Source organism: Peromyscus eremicus, chromosome 2, assembly GCF_949786415.1.
Source record: "Peromyscus eremicus chromosome 2, PerEre_H2_v1, whole genome shotgun sequence".
In the NCBI taxonomy this organism is placed as follows: domain Eukaryota; kingdom Metazoa; phylum Chordata; class Mammalia; order Rodentia; family Cricetidae; genus Peromyscus; species Peromyscus eremicus.
The window spans coordinates 146,455,945-146,474,106 of record NC_081417.1 but is presented as its reverse complement, the minus strand read 5'-3'; the positions used below and the strand labels follow the sequence as shown (position 1 = coordinate 146,474,106).

The window sequence follows — 18,162 nt, the reverse complement described above, 5'->3', positions numbered from 1 at the left end:
TGTTCTAATGACTCCTTAAATTTCTTAGAACCAAAGGCTTAGGAATTTTGCTCACTCAGAAAATCCTCCCCAAGGAATAGACCTGAGTATTTGTACCCATCCACGCCCTGAGTGTGAGAAAGGGTTGATGACACAGTCCTCAAGGGCAACCGTGCGGTTTTCCAAGAGCCCCTTACCCGTTTCACCGCCGCCACAGTGAGCCTTCTCAGCCCGGCTTGAACTCACCGGTGGCCCCTTTGAATTTATGGGATACGCCTTTTATTATAAACTGTCTCCGGCGCGGTCCCCTGATCACAGCTCCTGCCACCCACGCCTCAAGAAAAAAATCTTGCACCAGCCCAGCTGGTCTTTAGGCATCTCCCATAATACAATATGGCAGCTCCAGCCTCTCTGAAGTGCTCCCTCCCAGCTCTACTGGCCCCACACCTGAGCCCCTTCCCGTGGTCGAGGTCGCTCCAATGTCATTTCCTCGTAAAACTCTCCCCCAGAGGTTGCTCTGAACCGAATAGCGTGTGCAGAAAAAAATGTGCGCGCTGGAAGCTCCGCGCGCAGGTTCAGGGTCACAGCTGGACCCCTGGGAAACGGCAGAGTGAGGCTAGGATGATTGACAGCCCTCTGGGACTGCTGAGCGGCAGGCGTGCTGGGAGATTACGGACGCAATACAGCCAACAGGTGGGACGCAGGCGCAGGGAAGAAGGGGTACGCATGGTCCCCGAGACACGTAAAGGCTCTGCTGGCTGTCGATGTTGAGGGACTCACTACCTGGTGGGAAGCAGCAGGGACACCTCCCGGGCTTGTGGTTGTTAGCGCAGGTTGCGGGGGACACCCGGCGGACTGCTCAAGCCCATCCCACCTGTCCGGCAGGTGGAGGTGAGCTGCCACAGCCTGGGAACCAAAGCAGTCGGGACTTCTTCCCTTGGCCACTAGAGGGGACTCCTCCAGGTGAGCGCCAGGTCTCGGCCCTACGCTTCAAGCGAGCTTGGCGGCGCAGCCAATTTTCTCAGGATATCCCGCCCATCCCCTCCCGACAGCCACTCGCCTGCGCAGAAGCTCGGCCAGCTTGGGACTGGCAGACAGGGTGACGAATCAAGTCTCGACCTTTGAAAGCAAAACACTGACAGCAGCCCCCTGGCAACTCGGAGCTGGGAAGGGATCCAGGAGGCTGTACCTCGGGGTGGCACGGAGTGTCCCGGTCGCTTCTCCGGAACCTGGGATAGGTGGATCGAGAAGCAACACCGCGGGTGAGTCGTGGTCAAGACTGAGGGAAGGGGAACCTGAATTCAGGCTTGATGTTTTAGGAAAAGCTACGCATTTTCAGCTATCTAACAACCCCCTAGTATACAAATTCGATCTCCCTTGCTGTGGCCAGCCTTGTTGGCTTGGGTCCTGTTGCCTCCGATTTTTTTTTTCTTCTTCCATATTTGCAAGGAGGGTGGGCACGGGTTTGCCTCAATGAAGGGGATTCTGGGCGTTACCAGATGAGGAAGTGGAAGGCACTGCCCGCTCCAGCATGCTGGAGATAGCCAGTGCAGCTCGCAGACGGATGGACGGAGTCGTGTGCTTGGAGCAGAGGTGTGTCTCTCGGGCGCTCGAATGTCCAGCTCAGTGGGAAAGGACCCGAGCCTCGGGAAGGGAAAGCTTGGCATGAAACCGATATTCTCTAGTCAAACTAAATCGTCGGGTGTTGACAAGACCTCCCTGCACACACACACACACACACACACACACACACACACACACACACACACACCCTTGTTTTCAGTTACAGCTAATTTCTAGACTATTTTTCATGCCCTTGAGGCTCTGTTTTTCTCTCTGGAAAACTTGCTCGGTGGGATTAAGGAGTGATTCATTGATGAGGCCGGGGGATTGGAGTGGAAGCCGGCACTTTGTGACTTCTCTTTCCTTTCTTGGGTCAGTGACCGTGAGCTGTGACTGACTGTCAACACCGAGTTGGCTGTGTGCCCCTTGGACATATGTCCGTTCTGGAAAAGTGCTTTGAAACCAACACCAAACCGCCAGCAGGCCAAAATGTGAGCCTTATAAGGAAGTGCAACCTGCAGAGTCCACAGAGGCTTTGGGGTGACTATGTGCTGGCCCAGGAAGGACCTTCCTCTCTGTGTGCATTCGGAGCCCTGCGGGTTCCGCAGGTGGAGAGGGAAAGCTGCTGAAGCTGCTGTTTAAAAGCCAGTGAACACACACACACACACACACACACACACACACACACACACACACGGACGGACAGGCAGGAGGGAGAGAGAGAGAGAGAACCAGCTGGCCTGAAGAAGGTTAGAACTGAAGAAGGTTAGAAGGCCTGAATTTCTGCTGGTCCCCAAGGCCTGTTTGCTTTCTCTGACATCCTGTGGGTGGGGCCGGGTATCTGTGGTCATGCGTCCTGAATAAGGCTTTTTTTGTTTGGTTTTATCTTTTTTTTTTTTTAACTGCAGTATATCAGGGGCTCTACATTTAGTCAGGAGTGGGTATATATGCAAGTCACCTTGCCAGGCTCTGAGCTAGGTCTCCAGAGGAAGCAGGGGACCTGACTGGTGCCTTCAATCCAGGGCCCCTTCAACGCCGGACTGGATGCAGCTCTAGGTCTCTCCCAGGTAGAGGGAGCCCTAGACCACCCTCACATTAATGATGCCAAGACAGAGATAGAGACATTGAACATAGCATTACTTTTGTACACATGCAATCTAGTGACAAGTAATTATGCCTTCACAGACCTTGGGCAATCCTATATTCATTGGGCTTTACAGGTAAGAAACATAAGAGTCAACGAGTCCCCCATGGCCGTGTCTTGGGCAGAAATACTGTCTCAAATGGGAGCAGCAGCAATGATTTAACTTTCGGCCCTTTGACAAGGTGCAGGTCTTTATGGCTGCCTTGTACTAAACCTGCATTTGACATCTTGTAGGTGCTGGCATGATGTCTGTCTTGTGACGTGAGTGCACCCCATTGACATTCCTAGGCACGGAACATGGGGCAGAAGGAACTAGAAACTACAGGATACACAGTGTTTTGAAGCCTGGGCCTTGGCAGAGACTGTTTAGCACATGCTGAGCCCTGGACTCTTTCTCGGGTGCACACTTGTGAGATTGGAACGTGTATATATGAATAAACTACAGGATTAAATTGGAGAGTGGGCCTTAGTGGCTTAGTGGGTCAGGGCACTTGCTGCTAAGCTTGATGAGTTGAGTTCAGTCCCTAGGACCAACACGTAGGGTGGGAAGAACGGACTCCACAAAGTTGTCTTCTGACTTCCACGTGCGTGCTATGTCATACATGCGTGCGTGCGTGCGTGCGTGCCCATACACACAATAAAGAGTGTTAGAAAATAAGAACTAAATAAAGTAATGCCAGTGGCGATTGGCACCTGCCGGCCATCTACGATGTCACCTTTACATGCCACATTCCATCAGATTCTTACTGCAGCCTGTGGGATAGAAACAACATGAGCCATATTTTATGGCTAAGGAAACTGACTCAAAAGTTGGGTAACCAGGTCAAGGGTACCCAAGGTAGCACATGCCAGATCAAAAGCAATTCAAAGCCAGTGAGGTGGGTCAGCCAGTGAAAGTGCTTGACAAACACAGCCTGTGTTCGATCCCTGAGACCCACTGGGAGGAGAGAACCGACTCCCACAACCTCCACAGGCACATGATAGCACTCATACACACACATACACAACAATAATAAATGATTATAACACAGAACATAATAAACCGATTATACAATAGAATCTAAATCCGTAAGGGTTTTGTTTGGTGCTTTGGGGAGGGGTTAATTTGTTTGGATGTTCATTTTTTTTTGTAAGCATAAGAAGACTTCACAGAACCTTGTGCTATGGTGGTAGGATTTTGACCATGAGCTCTTGGTACAGATTTCCTTTTCTGTGTTTGGGAGAAGTTTGAGAAACACTGAAAACACCAGTCCAATGACATTAACAGGGTGATTGTCATCCTACTTGAAGCCTCATGACTATCCACACTTTACAGATAAGAGGCTGAGTCACCCACAGCCAAACTGACATGGGCATCTGGTCCCACCTCCCAGTTCAGTGTCCCTCCCCCTCCCCCCATGCCAGGATTTTCTTCACATTCTTTCCTTCCTAAGTTGAAAACCCCATGATTTGGTGTTTGATTTGGTTTGAGTCTTATTGTTGTTACTGTTCATTTGGTTTGCTCTAAGACAAGACCTCATTATATAGCCCAGGCTATTCCATAGTCCTTCCTGCCTCAGCCTCAGCCTCCCCTGAGTGCTGGGATTGCAAGCATGTGCTGCCACACCCAATGATGGCTCCTCTTTGATGCTGCTCATAGGATCTATTTATTGATTTTGGAGACCTGGAGAAGTGGATGTAGGTGGTTTTTTTATCTTGTCCTGGAGGAGAAGAAGAAATGGGATGTCTAAGGGCCAGGGATAAAGCTTTTCAAAGAATATCTCTTTATTCAGGAGGTCAGAGGCCCGATAATCATGCCTTCAGGGTCCCCTTTGGGTGGCCAGTCATGCTTTGTGTGAAAAGCATTCTCAAGCCATGTAGTTGGGTGCTATGTCTCATGTGCATGAATTTTTCATGTCCTTCTCCACCACCCAGAGCTTGGCCAGAGTCAGAAGACACGCCCTCGCCCTTCTGCTTGGGAGAGACACACGAGCTGCCTCTTTCTCGGGGAACCTGGGGAGAAGGCTGTGAATCAAGCAAAAGAGCCCAGAGAACGCATTTTGCTGAGGAAGAGACCTGGGAGGCTGCTGGAAGGAGGTGGACCCTGGGAGAGATGGCTTCCAGTCTGCACCCTGCCTAGCAGCAGCCCCAGCGCCCGGCCAGGCAAGATGTGCCACTAGACAGCCATGGACGGGGCCCACAGCGCAGGCCTGCAGCTGCAGCAGCTCCCACCGACCAGCAGCTCCATGAGCCTGAGCAGCAGCGAAGGCTCCTTCTCCTACAAGGCAAGCGCTTCACTTTCCTTTGGGAATTTTGTGGGTTTCTGACAAGAGGGACATAGGAGCTGGATGGCCTCACAGGTGTGCCCTGCGCCTGTATGCCGATCGCCAGCCGAGACAGGCAGGTCCTCCACACATACAGTACAACCTGGAATCCAAAGAAAAGAAATGCTCGTTCAGATAGATAAAAACAGGGCTGGGGAGATGGCTCAGGCAGAGAGTGAGGTACTGGGCAAGGGTGAGGGCCAGAGTTTGGATCCAGAACACCCGTGTAAATGCCAAGCAATTTTGGTAGGCCGCCTATGATCCCAGGACACAGGAGGCAGAGACGGGGGAATCCCTGGAGCAAGCTGGCCAGCTAGACTGATCAGGTCAGCCAGCTCTGAGTTCAAGCAAAAAAAACCTGGCTTCAATAAATGAGATAGAGAGCAAGTGATGAGAACTCTGGAGGTTGACCTCTGACCTCCACACGCCCATGCACCTGCACACACACACACACACACACACACACACACACACACACACACACTGAAATAACATTAATAAATACAAATGTTGAAAAAAATAGGTTGAGACATATCTTAAATGCAGAATTTAAAAGGGATACACTTCCAGTTAGGAGATTTGAGGTTTGTTTATTTTTTATTTATTTTTTTGTTTTGTTTTTTGTTTTTTCGAGACAGGGTTTCTCTGTGTAGTTTTGGTGCCTGTCCTGGATCTCGCTCCATAGACCAGGCTGGCCTCAAACTCACAGAGATCCGCCTGGCTCTGCCTCCCAAGTGCTGGGATTAAAGGCATGCGCCACCACCGCCCAGCTTGTTTATTTTTTTTAATATTTGTTTTATTTTATGTATATGTGTATATGTCTGTACATCATGCCCGAGGAGGTCAAAAGCAGTGTTTCCTTTGGATCTGGAGTTACAGATTGTTGTGAGCCAGTATGTGGGTTTTGGGAAACGACCCCAGGTCCTCTGTAAGAGTAGTACGTACTCTTAACCACTGAGCCATCTCTCCAGTCCAGAAGATTTGGGTTTTAGTTGGAGAGCCTCTCTGTTCACGTCTCAGCCTACCTTGTCTTTTTCTAGTATTTTAAGACCTGGTGCCACATTGTTTAGAAGGGTTTGGATCTTGGTTGTTTCGGTTCCCCTTCTTGGTGGACCACTTCCTCATGGCACTGACGGTGGAATACTCCCCCGCAAAGCACGCTGCCAGAACGTCTGCTAGTCACCTGTTGAGCTGCTATATGGGAATTTGCATGACGGCTTCCCTGTTGGTGGGCACTCAGGGTGTTTAGAATATGGGATGAGATGAACTGTGAACATGACTGAGTGCCAACCCTGGTGCTCATCTCAGATTATTTCCTTGGGTGTGTTTCAGATTGTTTCCTATGAATAGGTAAAAGGTTTTAGCGTCAGATTTCGGTGTTCCTAAGCATATAAAGACTGGAATCGTTTTTAAAGCTTGTTGTTTTTTCTGAATTAGTTGGTTTCTTAGTTTCATTTCCTTTCACTGTGATAGAAGCAACTGCAGGGAGAAGCTTATAATTCCAAGTCACAGACTGTTATAGCAGGAGCTTGAGGGAGCTGGTCACATGACATCCATAATCAAGATGAGAAAGCAAAGGATGCATGCATGCTAGTGCTCAGCTCGCTATCTCCCTTTCCCCAAGACCCAAATCTAGGAAATGGTGCCGCCCACAGTGGGCAGTTCTTCCCACATCAGTGAGCATAAGAAGGTCTCCATGCCCTTGGGCCAACCAGATCTAGACACTCCTTCACTGAGACTCTCTTCCCAGGTGACTCTAGATTGTGTCGAGTTGACAATTAAAAAAGAACCATCACAGGGGCTGGAGAGATGGCTCAGTGGTTAGGAGCGCTTACTGCTCTTGCAGAGGACTCAAGTTCAGTTCCTAGTAGCCACATGGCAGATCCAGGGCATCCTGCTCCTCTTCTGACCTTCCTCAGGCACTTCCACATGCATATATGTGGTGCCTGTACATATTCTCGGGTGCACACACATGCACATGAAATTAAATAAATACTTTTTTTTAAGATAGCCCTCACAGACAAGACTGATAACACCCTGGGCTGAAGGAGACTTAGAGATCATCGAACACTCTGATTTTATGGGAAATGGAGCCAGCTGGTGGGAAGTGACGTACTTGAGATCATGTAGCACACTGCTAGGAAGAACTACGACTTATTTTTAGCTCTGAGTGATGATAAGAATCTCAACAAGTCACGAGTGTGGAGCTTTCATTCTGCCCTAGTGCTGTGCCGAGTCCTTCGCGTGTGTTTACCCAGGCTATTGTCTCATTGGCACTAAAAGGACACACATTTTTCCTCATCTGTAAAGTGGGGTGACAGTAATACCTGCCTCCTGGCCGTTAGGAGGAGCAAATGAATTCGGCCACATCAAGCTTGGACCAGTGACTAACATACAATGGCTCACTTTCAGCAGGTGGCCACCAGCAGCATTTCCGTCTCCTCTTTGGAGACAAGGAAACTGAGGCATGGGGTTATATGGTAGCATGTTCTAAACCACCTCACTGGCGTCTTGGCTTCTCAGCCAGTGCCCTCTCTCTGCTTCAATACACTCCTGATGACCCTGTCACCCTGTAGGCCAAGGCAGGTGCTAGGGAGAGACATAGGAGGAGAATGAAAGGGCTGGTTTCATTTTAATTCCATCCAATCGGGGAGGCTGGATACACCCGTGTGGGAGTCCTGAAAGTCTACTCACTGTGGAGAGAGCAAGGACTGGCCATGACATTCCTCAGTGATTCCATCCCACCTAGGTAGCTCCCATGCAGAGTTGGGTCTATTTCAAAGCCAAGGCGGCATGATTTTCTTGCTCTCTGATCTTTCCATGGAGGCCTGTCATTTCCATCTCCCTCGTGGCCACTACCGTGTTCTTGGAGGAGGGATGGGTGATGTGCAGAACAGCTACAATGAAGATCGCGAGACCTGGGATCCAGCTCAGCTTCGTCCTCACATTTGATCTCAGACAAGTCAGGCTCTCTCTTTCAGTGCCTCAGTTTCTATCTTTGTCAAAAGACTGGGCAGAGTTAGTGGTGGTCCCAGGCCTGGCTGGTTACCAGACATACCTAGGGAGCTCTGTCTCAGCCTTGAACACATTTCTTTGCCTGCACCCTCCCCACCTCCCCACCCGGGTCTCTCTTTACAAATCCCGGTCCAGCAAACCTGGGCTAGGATCCTGGAGGCCGTGGTTTATAGAACAGCCTCGGTGGGTCAGGTTGTCAGCCTGGGCAGCTATGTGGATGGATGACAGATGCATCTTCCCTGGAGTCCAGGAGAGAAATGGGGAAGACAGGTCTCTACAAGGACTTGCCATTAAGAAAAAATGTGGTGCTGGACATAGTGGCACATGCCTTTAATTCTGGAACTTGGGGGGCAGAGGCAGGTGGATTTCTGTGAGTTCCAGGCCAGACTGGGCTACATAGTGAGACTCAGGTCTCCCCACCACCACCACCAAAAAAAAAAAAAGGAAAGAGGGAAGGACAGAAGGAGGGAGGGAGGGCTAAGAGCAGAGTGCTGAGACGGTGGACTTTGGACTCAGACAGGCCCTAGCTTTGATTGATCTATCTCAAAACCTGGGAAAGTCACAGACCTGCAGGTCAGGCCAGAATCAGCCCTGTAGGGTAATTAGGAGGATGGTTGGAATGCCCAGAATGAGGAACCCCAAGCTGCATGAGTCATCCGTTTCTGCCTGGGAAACCCTACCATCCACCCAATTCCTTTATCACATGTTCCAACACTTCCCGATGGGAAATACAGGTCCTCTGTCCATAGTCAGTTAACAGACACAGCCATAAGCATCATAATAGCAGCTAGCGTGTGTTGAGCGTTGGCTGTGTAGCAGAGACTGTCCCAGGAAGTAAGTCTGTTATAACTTCACCTTACATATAAGGAAACTAGCACAGAGAAGTCCATTAACTTGCCTGAGGCCACACAGTCAATAGAGTCAGAAAAGCTGGAATTTGAATCATCTACTCATCGCTGGGGTCCAGGGTCTTGGCCACCATTTTGTGCTGCTCATATTGTGCCAGGCACTCAGCTAGGCTCCTTCTGTTCCCACTTCTGGTGATGAGTGTCGGGATGGCTGCCACAAGGCAGGCAATACCTCATCTGTTAAAGACAGAGTCAGGGAGGTGGCCTGAAGCCAAGCTGCAGGTGTGGCAGAACCTGGTTCGCTGAGATGCATTCTCTGGAATGCCAGCCACCCAAAGCGAGCCAGGATGCAGCTTACCTGTTTACAGCTCCGGGCCCAAAGCATTGTGGGAGATCAGTTTACCCTCCAGTTGGTGTCTGTGATGGTGGTCGTATTTAAATGGAGGCTGGTGGGAACAGACCTGAGGGGGACCTAGGCCACGGCATGTGAGCTGACTCACTTGGATGCCAATATCCACATACAGGGATTGCCTCTCGGATGCAGCTGCCTTTCTGGAAACACTTCATTTTCTTTCAGAGTCATAGGGAGTTAAAAAAAAATCAGTTTGGATTAGAATATATCAGCTTCAGGGCCCTGCACCTTGTGGGAGAGCCGGGCCTGCCCCTTGCCAGCCCACAGCACGGTGGTGCAGGGGGCAGTGTGGGGTGGGCACAGGAGACCTTTAATTCCAGTACCTGGGAGGCAGGGACAGGCAGATCTCTGAGTTCCAGGCCAGCCTGCTCTACAGAGCTGGTCTAAGACAGCCAGGGCTACACAAGGACACCCCATCTCAACAAAACAGACAAAAATGGACGATAGTAAAGGTGAGCCCATCGGAGCCAGACTTGGCGGTACACTCAGGAGTGCAGGAGTACAGGACCGGAAATTCAGGGTTGTCCTCAACGATATAATGAGTTCAAGGCTACAGGAAACACTGTCTTTAAAAAAATAAATAAATAAGTAAAAAGACATGAAGACAAACCATAGCAGTTGCTAGAGTCATTTTAGGACTTACTGCTTTGTGTGATGCTTCAGCTCCCTTTGGTGGAACATCATCATAGTGGGGTTTATAATCCGCTTTCATTTTAAAACCTGAAGGCGGAGGCCCAGAGACTTGAGGTCATTTTCCCCAAAGTCACACAGCAAGGAAGTACCCCACTCAGGACCCCAGTCAGGTCTGTTGTTCTGAATCCATATGGGAACAGAGAGAGGTGTTTTTGGCCTCTCCATTGTCTCCCTAATACTGAGGTTGCCGGGAGCTTGCAGCCGTGACGCGAAGCAGTCTGAAATGTCACTGCGTCTGTCCAGTGGTGCCCTTCCAGGTGTCACTTTGAGGACACTTTGGTCCAGAGGTCTCACTGAATAAATAAGGGGGACTCCTGGCTTATGCCACATGAGTGGGGCACCCTTTCATTCTACAGGTGTCTCCATTTAGGTAATGTATGGTTATCCTAAACATAAGGCTCATTGCTACTTCTCACCCAAAAATCATAGGGGAGCAAAGTGTCCTGGCTTGAGCTGTGCCTCTGGCCTGGTCTCGTGCCTCCTCAGGTGATGTCCGTGAGAAGCCGTGCCTGGCAGCATTTGCCTATTTATCCCGTCACCTCGACTCTCTGCTGGAAAGCTGGGAGACTGTCGAGGACTGAATGTGGCGTGGCCCCAAACTACTCGCCCCTCCGAGGTGATAGGTTCTCAGGACACACAGATAGCCCAGATGAAGCCGTAGCCTTAGCCTCCACCAGGCAGTTTGGACCACACGTCCCTCAGCTGAGACCTGCTTGTCCCCAAGTGCACCTTAAGGGCCACGTCTGTATTCCGAGTTCCTAAGAGTCAGTGTTAGTCATACACTTGGTACGTCTCACTGTGAATAGTCCCCACAAGGACCAAGGATGATGCTTCAGCAACAAGGGAGCTGCTGGGGGTCCAGTGAGGAAGCCATTGGCCATGTTTCAGAACTAGAGTCCTGTCGTCCAGCTCTGAGTCTGCAGGAGGAACTTCGGGCAGGATCCTTCTTGGCTCTGAATGCTTCGTGCCAAGCCCTGAGGGCAGCTGGTGAATGTGTGTTCAAACTGTGTAACCCCTGGGCGGTGGCAGCTGTCCATGACTTTAAATGTTCATAAAACTAGACCACGCATCACTTCACAAGGGTTCGGGGGCATAATTAGCGCTGATGAGGCCCTTGGAGACACTCAGATCCGAGGGCCTCAGTGATGTCTGCTGTTACTCACCGTGTCTGTCTGTAACCGGCTATTAGACGTTAAGATTAACGTGCCCCAAACAGCTTGAGCAGACTCAGCTGCCTGCGTCAGCTCCGAGTGGAGTACTTACACAGCGCCCCACCCCGCCCTGGGTTCCTTCTCACCTTCTCAATCAACTCCTCAGAGAGCACCCTGGAGACCACGTGGGGCCAGCATTCTTATCAGGAGACCAGAAGTCCCACTTCCAATCCCAGGCCCTCCTGTCTGTACCCTGGTCGGCTTGTGTCACCTCTCCAGAGCTCACTCTATTCATCCGTGAGCTTCCAGCTTCTGTGCTGAGATTAAAGTGGAACACTACCTCTTAGAGCTGCTTGGAGGTGTTTGCCGTTTGATTAGTTTGGGGGTTTGGGTTTGGTTTAGCTTGGTTTGGGGCTTGTTTTTGTTTTTGCTTCTTATTTATTTTGGGGTGTGTGTGTCTGTCTGTATCTGTCTATTTGTCTGTCCGTCTGAGTGTATATATGTGCACCATGTATATTCAGGAGTCCTCAGAGATCAGAAGAGGTATTGGGGAATCCCTGGAATGAGCTACAAGTTTGTAAGCTGCCGTGTGGGTGCTGGGAATCAAACCTGAGTCCTCTGCAAGAGCACTAAGTGCTCTGAACCACTGAGCCCTCTCTCCAGCCCCATAGGTATTTTTTATTTTTTTATGTCAAGGTCTTGCCATGTAGCCCAGGCTAGTCTTGAACTCACTATATAACCAAGGATGGTCCACTTCCCCAGGACTGAGATCATCGGTATGTTCACCACCAAGCCCAACTCTCCTAGGGTTGTATGTGGCCCACAGGGAATGTATAGAGAGGGCCTCCCCATCAAGTGTGAGCACCCTGTGAATGCCAGCTTTGATGGGGCCTCCCCATCACGTGTGAGCACCCTGTGAATGCCAGCCTTGACCATTAGAACCCTTCACTGTGAGAGGTTCTGGTGCGTAAATTCATTTGTCCTTGTGGGTTTTTCTAGTTTTCACTTCTCCATTCCTTCTCATCAGCCCTCCCTGAAATGGCATTGGCATGTCTGTGTGGCAGGAGGCTTTCCTCTTCTTTAGCCCTAACTTCCCCTTGGCATGAAACAGTACCTTCTCATGGGCCTCGTTCTTTCAGCCAGCGGGCCATCAAAGGACGGCATGGTCTCTGTGTGACAGGAATGGTGGCCCAGTTACAAGTTGAACCCTATGAAACCACCGTATTTCTCTGTCAGAAACAGTCGAGACGGGCCTGGGGAGATGGCTCAGCAATTAGGAACACTTGCTATTCTTGCAGAGGGCCTGGGTTCGCTTCCCACTGAAGTACATACACATAAATAAAACTTTAAAATGGTTACCTGGGGCTGGAGCTGCAACTTAGGTGGTAAGGCACTTGCTGACCTTTTAAACAGGATGAATGCAATATGCCTGACAGAGAAGTACGTCCACAGTGTGTTGTATGCATCAGTGCTGTGCTGGGGGTGGGGTGGGAAGGGAGGCCGGAGGCGTCAGATCCCCAGGAGCTAGAGTCAGTTGTGAGTCAATTGTGAGTCAATTGTGAGTCAATTGTGAGTCAATTGTGAGTCAATTGTGAGTCAATTGTGAGTCAATTGTGAGTCAATTGTGAGCTGCCTCAGATGGATGCTGGAAAGGGAACTTTCAGAATGTTATGCCCTCTTAAGCATGGAGCCCTCTCTCCAGCCCCATGGTTTTATGGCTTTTGAGATAACATCTCATAAGGATGACCTTGACTCTTAATCCTCCTGCCTCTACCTCCTAAGTGCTGGGATGACAGGTGTGGCTACCACATGCTGCTCTTAATTATTCTATCATAAATATATGTTGAGTAATTCTTTTTATTTAAAAACAATAGCATGCCAGGGAACCTGAATCTCATGGCTAGGGTGATATGAGTTTTGCGTTGATTAAATAACTGAAAAGTCCCCACTGATGCTGGCTATTGGGGAGTTCTTGCTGGACTATCAGAGGACAGGAAGACTTCCCTGGCAAGATGGTAGGAGCCGCAGCGTGCATTTCTCTCATCCACACTGGTTTCTACACATTGCCTGTCTGTACAAGCCGGGTGATGCCCAGGTGGGGAGACTCCAACCTCGGGTCTGGAGGAGAGAGTGTGGGCCTCGTCCTGGTTTTGTTTGGGGGCAGACTGCTGGATATCACATGTGTCCTGGGACCCCTTGGCTTAAGTGCCACTCACATCCGTTCCGTGACCCTTCCTTCTAGGAAAACTTGATTGGCGCTCTCTTGGCGATTTTCGGGCACCTCGTGGTCAGCATCGCCCTTAACCTGCAGGTGAGTCTCAGATGCCAGCACTGTCCCAGGCGGAGGAGCAGCGCGGGTGAACCAGGTCTGCTGTCTGCTCTCTGGGGGAGACCCTGTCTGCTCCCTGAATCTCTCTGCAGTCCTACTTCCCCTGCCCATACCCGCCAGGCTCCCAAAGGTCAGAACCTCCAGTTTTATGTGTGTGCGCACACGTGTGGGCACCTGCGTATGGAATCCAGAGATCAAAGGCGAGTACCGTCCTCAATCGCTCTCCACCTTATTTATTTTTTAAGATTCGCTTTACTTTGAATTGTGTGTCAGCAGTGGGTGTGTGCACACGAGTACAGGTGCCTCCGGAGTCCAGAGGCATCAGATTCCCCTGGGGCTGGAGTTGTGGGCAGTACCTGAAGTGGGTGCCCAGGCAGAGCAGCACTACCCTTAACTGCTGATTGGTCTCTCCAACCCCACCATATTTTTTTGAGACAAGGCCTTTCATTGAACCTGGAGCTTAATGACTGCAAGACCAGCTGGCCAGCACACCACTTCCTGTTTCTTTCTCCCCAGTGCTGGGATTTCAGGCAGCCACTGCCACACCTAGCTTTTTACATGGATGGTGGGATCCAAACTCATGCTTGTACAGCAGACGCTTCTCTGATAGTGCCATCTCCCCAGCCGAGCCCCTGGCCTCTAGCAGTGGAGTGACATCTTAACCACAGGCCCCGGTCTTGTCTCACACCGCCCTGTGCCTCCAGCTACTGGGATCATTGTGGTACCGTCACCTTCAGCTCTGATTCCAGTACTGTGGATGCGTCAAGTCTCAGGGACAGGGGCTGCCACAGTTGCTGTAGAGCCCCCACAGCGCCTGGCCTGGCCTGGCCTGGCGGTGGCCACAGCTGTGCTGTGAAGCAGGCTGGCAGCTTGAGGAGCTTCCCCTGAGGTCCAGGGAACTGGTACACATGTGTCCCAAGAGACAAGAGTGACACTAGCATGTCCCCATGCTAGTGACAACAGGAATCAGTGGGTAAATGTCCTCTGTTAGCTTTCTCAGAGGTTCTCCGAGGCCCTGAGCTCCAGGCACAGTGGCACATGCCTGATATCCCCAAACTCAAGAGGTGGGGGTGGGAAGATTTCAATTTCTTTCTTTTTTTTTTTTTTTTTTTTTTTTTTTAGATTTATTTGTGTTTTGTCTGTCTTTATGTCTGTGTACCATGTGTGTGCCTGTGGATGTCAGAAGAGGGGATTGGATCCCCTGGAACTGAAGTAATGGATGGTTGTGAGCCACAATATGGGTGCCAGGAACTAAACCTGGCTTCTCTGGAAGAGCAACATGTGCTCTTAACTACTGAGCCATCTCTCCAGCCCTGAGGATTGAAATTTGAAGACCAGCTTGGGCGACATGAGACAGTGTCTCAAGGAAAAGAGAGGGGCTGGAGGATAGCTTAGTGGGTAAAGTCCTTGCTCTGCAGGCCTGAGGACCCAAGTTCAATCCCCTGAGCCTCTGTAAAAACAGCAGTTGTGGTGGTATGCATTTATAATCCAGTGCTGGGGTGGCAGACAGGTGAATCACTGCGACTCACTGGCAAGCCAGCCTAGGCTCCTTGTCAAGCCCAGGCCACCAAGTCACTCTGTCAAAAACCATGGTGAAAGATTGTTTTCTCTAGCCTACATACACACACATACACATGCATGCATGCATGCACAAATGCATACCCATATACATGTAAACATGCAGCCCCTACACACATGTGCATGCATATCTATATACATGTGAATATGCACACACACATGCCAATTTCCAGGTCCCACACACATCTCCCCCAAACCCAACTCAGGGCCCCATGTATAGTTTTCAAAAGTGGAGCGTCAGCTTGGGTTTCTTCATCAGAGCCTTCGATTTTCTCCAAACATCTGGTCTAATTGCATTCCTTCTTGGACTTGTAGAAATACTGCCATATCCGCCTGGCAGGCTCCAAGGACCCCCGGGCCTACTTCAAGACCAAGACATGGTGGCTGGGACTGCTCTTGCTGCTGCTGGGCGAGCTGGGTGTGTTCGCCTCCTATGCCTTCGCTCCGCTGTCCCTCATCGTACCCCTCAGTGCCGTCTCAGTAATAGGTAAGACCCTGCCTTCTCTTCACCCAGGATCCATCATCTGTGTGGCCCAAGTGCCACCATGAAGCTCAGAGCACTCACATTCAAAAACCACTCTTGGGGCCAGGCGGTGGTGGCGCACACCTTTAATCCCAGCACAGCCAGGGCTACACAAAGAAACCCTGTCTCAAAAAAACAAAACACAACACAAAACTACTCTTGGCAGCTGGAGAGATGGCTCAGCAGTTAAGAGCACTGACTGTTCTTACGGAGGACCCAGGTTCGATTCCTAGCTCCCACCTGGGGGCTCACAGTGGACTGTAACTCCAGTCTCAGGGGATCCGATGCCCTCTTCTGGCCTCTGCAGACACTGCACGCATGTGATACACTGTCATATATGCTGGTCAAACACCCATCCAAAAAAACCAAGATTAAAAAACAAAGCACTCTTGTGGCCATCAATTTGAGAGGGAGTGAAGCAGGGGACATGGAAAGGGCTTAGGGAAGAAAGGGAAGAGGGAAAGTGATGTGATTATATTTTAATTTAAAAAATTTTTAAAATAAATGCTGATAAAAAGAAAACAAGGGGCTGGAGAGATGGCTCAGAGGTTAAGAGCACTGACTGCTTTTCCAGAGGTCCTGAGTTCAATTCCCAGCAACCACATGGTGGCTCACAACCATCTGTAATGAGATCTGGCACCCTCCTCTGTATACATAATAAATAAATCTTTAAAAAAAAAAAAAACAATGACAGTAAGATGCTTTGGCAATAGCATCTGGCATCCGCGTCACACACGGCCTAGCTCTGAAGCACCCTGCTGGGCTTCCTTCTTCCTACCTTGCACCCATTTTACAGATGCAGGAAGTAAGGCACACATCACACAGCCACTCAGTAGCAGGGCTGGGATATGAGCCAGGGTCTCCACCTCCAGACCGTGTTTAAGATTCAGAACCTTTTTTTAGAATTGTTTTTATGGCCACTTGCGAAAGGAAGTTAAGCCTTAATCTAAACGTCTTCACACTAACAAGGCGTACTAAACTTTCATCTGTTCACCATTCTGCACCTCTGAGAAGCACTCATTCATGCTCAGATCTTTCTCTGTCATCCTGCCAGTCACATGCCATCATTACCTCTCCCACCTGTCCTTTCCCGTGATTTCCACATCAGAGCACCTGAACAACCAAAGATGAAAGAACTTTAATGCCCCAAGGTCACACATAAAATCCAATTCTCATAGAGACAGAGAGATGAGCACACAGTCACCTACTGTGCCCAGGAGCTGGAACAGTGGACTCATCTAGAATGTTTCCTTCATGTTGCTAGCCCTTCTCTGCCTGGCTCTCCCCTGCTCTCAGAAAAACAGCGAATCTTGGCATCTTTCCTCTCCTTGAATTCAAGGTCCTCTTCACCACAGGAGGGCCTGTGCGTGACTCAAATTGATCAAAGCTTTTGGACCTCAGAATTCTCTGTTCTGCAGGCAGCCATTCTAATTATAAGAAACTGGAAAATGGGAAACTTGATTGGATTTCCGAATCGCCCTTTGTTGAGCAGGGCTGGTGACCTGGCGGTCTGCAGGAGCAGTGCTGAGTTTTTTCCACCCAGTATCTTTTCTGTTAAGTGTTGGGGATGAAACCCAGGCCCTTGTACCTGCTGGGCAAGTGCCCGCCTCTTAGCTACCAGGCCAGACCAGTATTTTTTCTTTTCCCGGTGGTTTTTTCTAAAGTGGTTTGAATGTCTCTGGTTAAGGCGAGGTCTTTGGCCATCTCCATCTTCTGTTGTCCTCTGGACTGCGTCCTGCATTCAGGCCACCCCCGAGCCCCATCGATAGTTAGATTTACGTCCTTGTCTCTGTTCTGTCCACTGTTGGGGTCCTTAAAAACCTCTTGGAACCTTCATTCACAGCGAGGAATAAGTGACTGAGGGGCCAACGCTGTAAATATTAGTCTTTGATTTTGAATAAGTAACCAACTTTAAACTTAGAGGCTGAGAGCTGGGATGCAAAATGATGGCCCTAGTCAGTACCAGGTTCTGGTTTTGATGCCCAATGCAATAATAAATAAGTAGGGTGAATTGTGGCAAGATTTGGGGGTCAGCCAGTCACTGGAAGTTAAGAAGCTCCTTGAGCTTCCGAGGTCACCCTATGAGAAATATACTTAACATAGTAACAGCTCATCCGTTGACTACTTAGGACTTTTCCATCAATGTTCCAAGTACTTCAATAACAAGAATCGTTTCATTATGAGCATTTACTGTACACTAAATGATTTGCATTTAGAATCTTATTGCCCTACAACTCAAAGAAGTAGTAGTTTTCAGTGGGGTTTGTGGACCGATTCCGGGGTGGGGGGGAGTGAGAAGAGAAAGGGAGATAGAGATAGGAGTGATCACTGAGACGGGAGAGAGGGCCTCTCACTCAGATTGCTGAACTGTACGGTGTAAATGCATCTGCTCTTCCGCTTCTGTGGCCAAGTTCAAGCCCCCTGTGGCCACCTGAATATGTGACAGCAAGTTGGTACAGCCAGACCCAGAACACCATCTCACAGAGTAGAAGACTGTTACTCAGGAGGTGACCTACCCAGGGTCACACGGCCAGGAGAGGCCGAGCTGGGCTAGTAATGGAGTCATTCACAGTGGCTGCCAGCCCTGTCTGTTAGGTCGGTCACAGGAGTTTAAGTTGGGACCC

At 50.0% G+C, this 18,162-nt stretch overlaps 1 protein-coding gene across 1 annotated transcript in view; it reads left to right on the top strand.

The window, feature by feature from the left end:
* Positions 1 to 74: 74 nt before the first annotated feature.
* Nipal3 (NIPA like domain containing 3) overlaps positions 75 to 18,162 on the top strand; it is a 37,781-nt gene continuing 19,693 nt past the window's right edge. The window contains exons 1-4 of the mRNA XM_059255184.1: positions 75 to 1,241; positions 4,601 to 4,950; positions 13,351 to 13,419; positions 15,331 to 15,502. Coding sequence (XP_059111167.1) covers positions 4,852 to 4,950; positions 13,351 to 13,419; positions 15,331 to 15,502 — 340 coding nt within the window. The 5' untranslated portion in view covers positions 75 to 1,241; positions 4,601 to 4,851. The remainder of the gene's footprint in view (positions 1,242 to 4,600; positions 4,951 to 13,350; positions 13,420 to 15,330; positions 15,503 to 18,162) is intronic.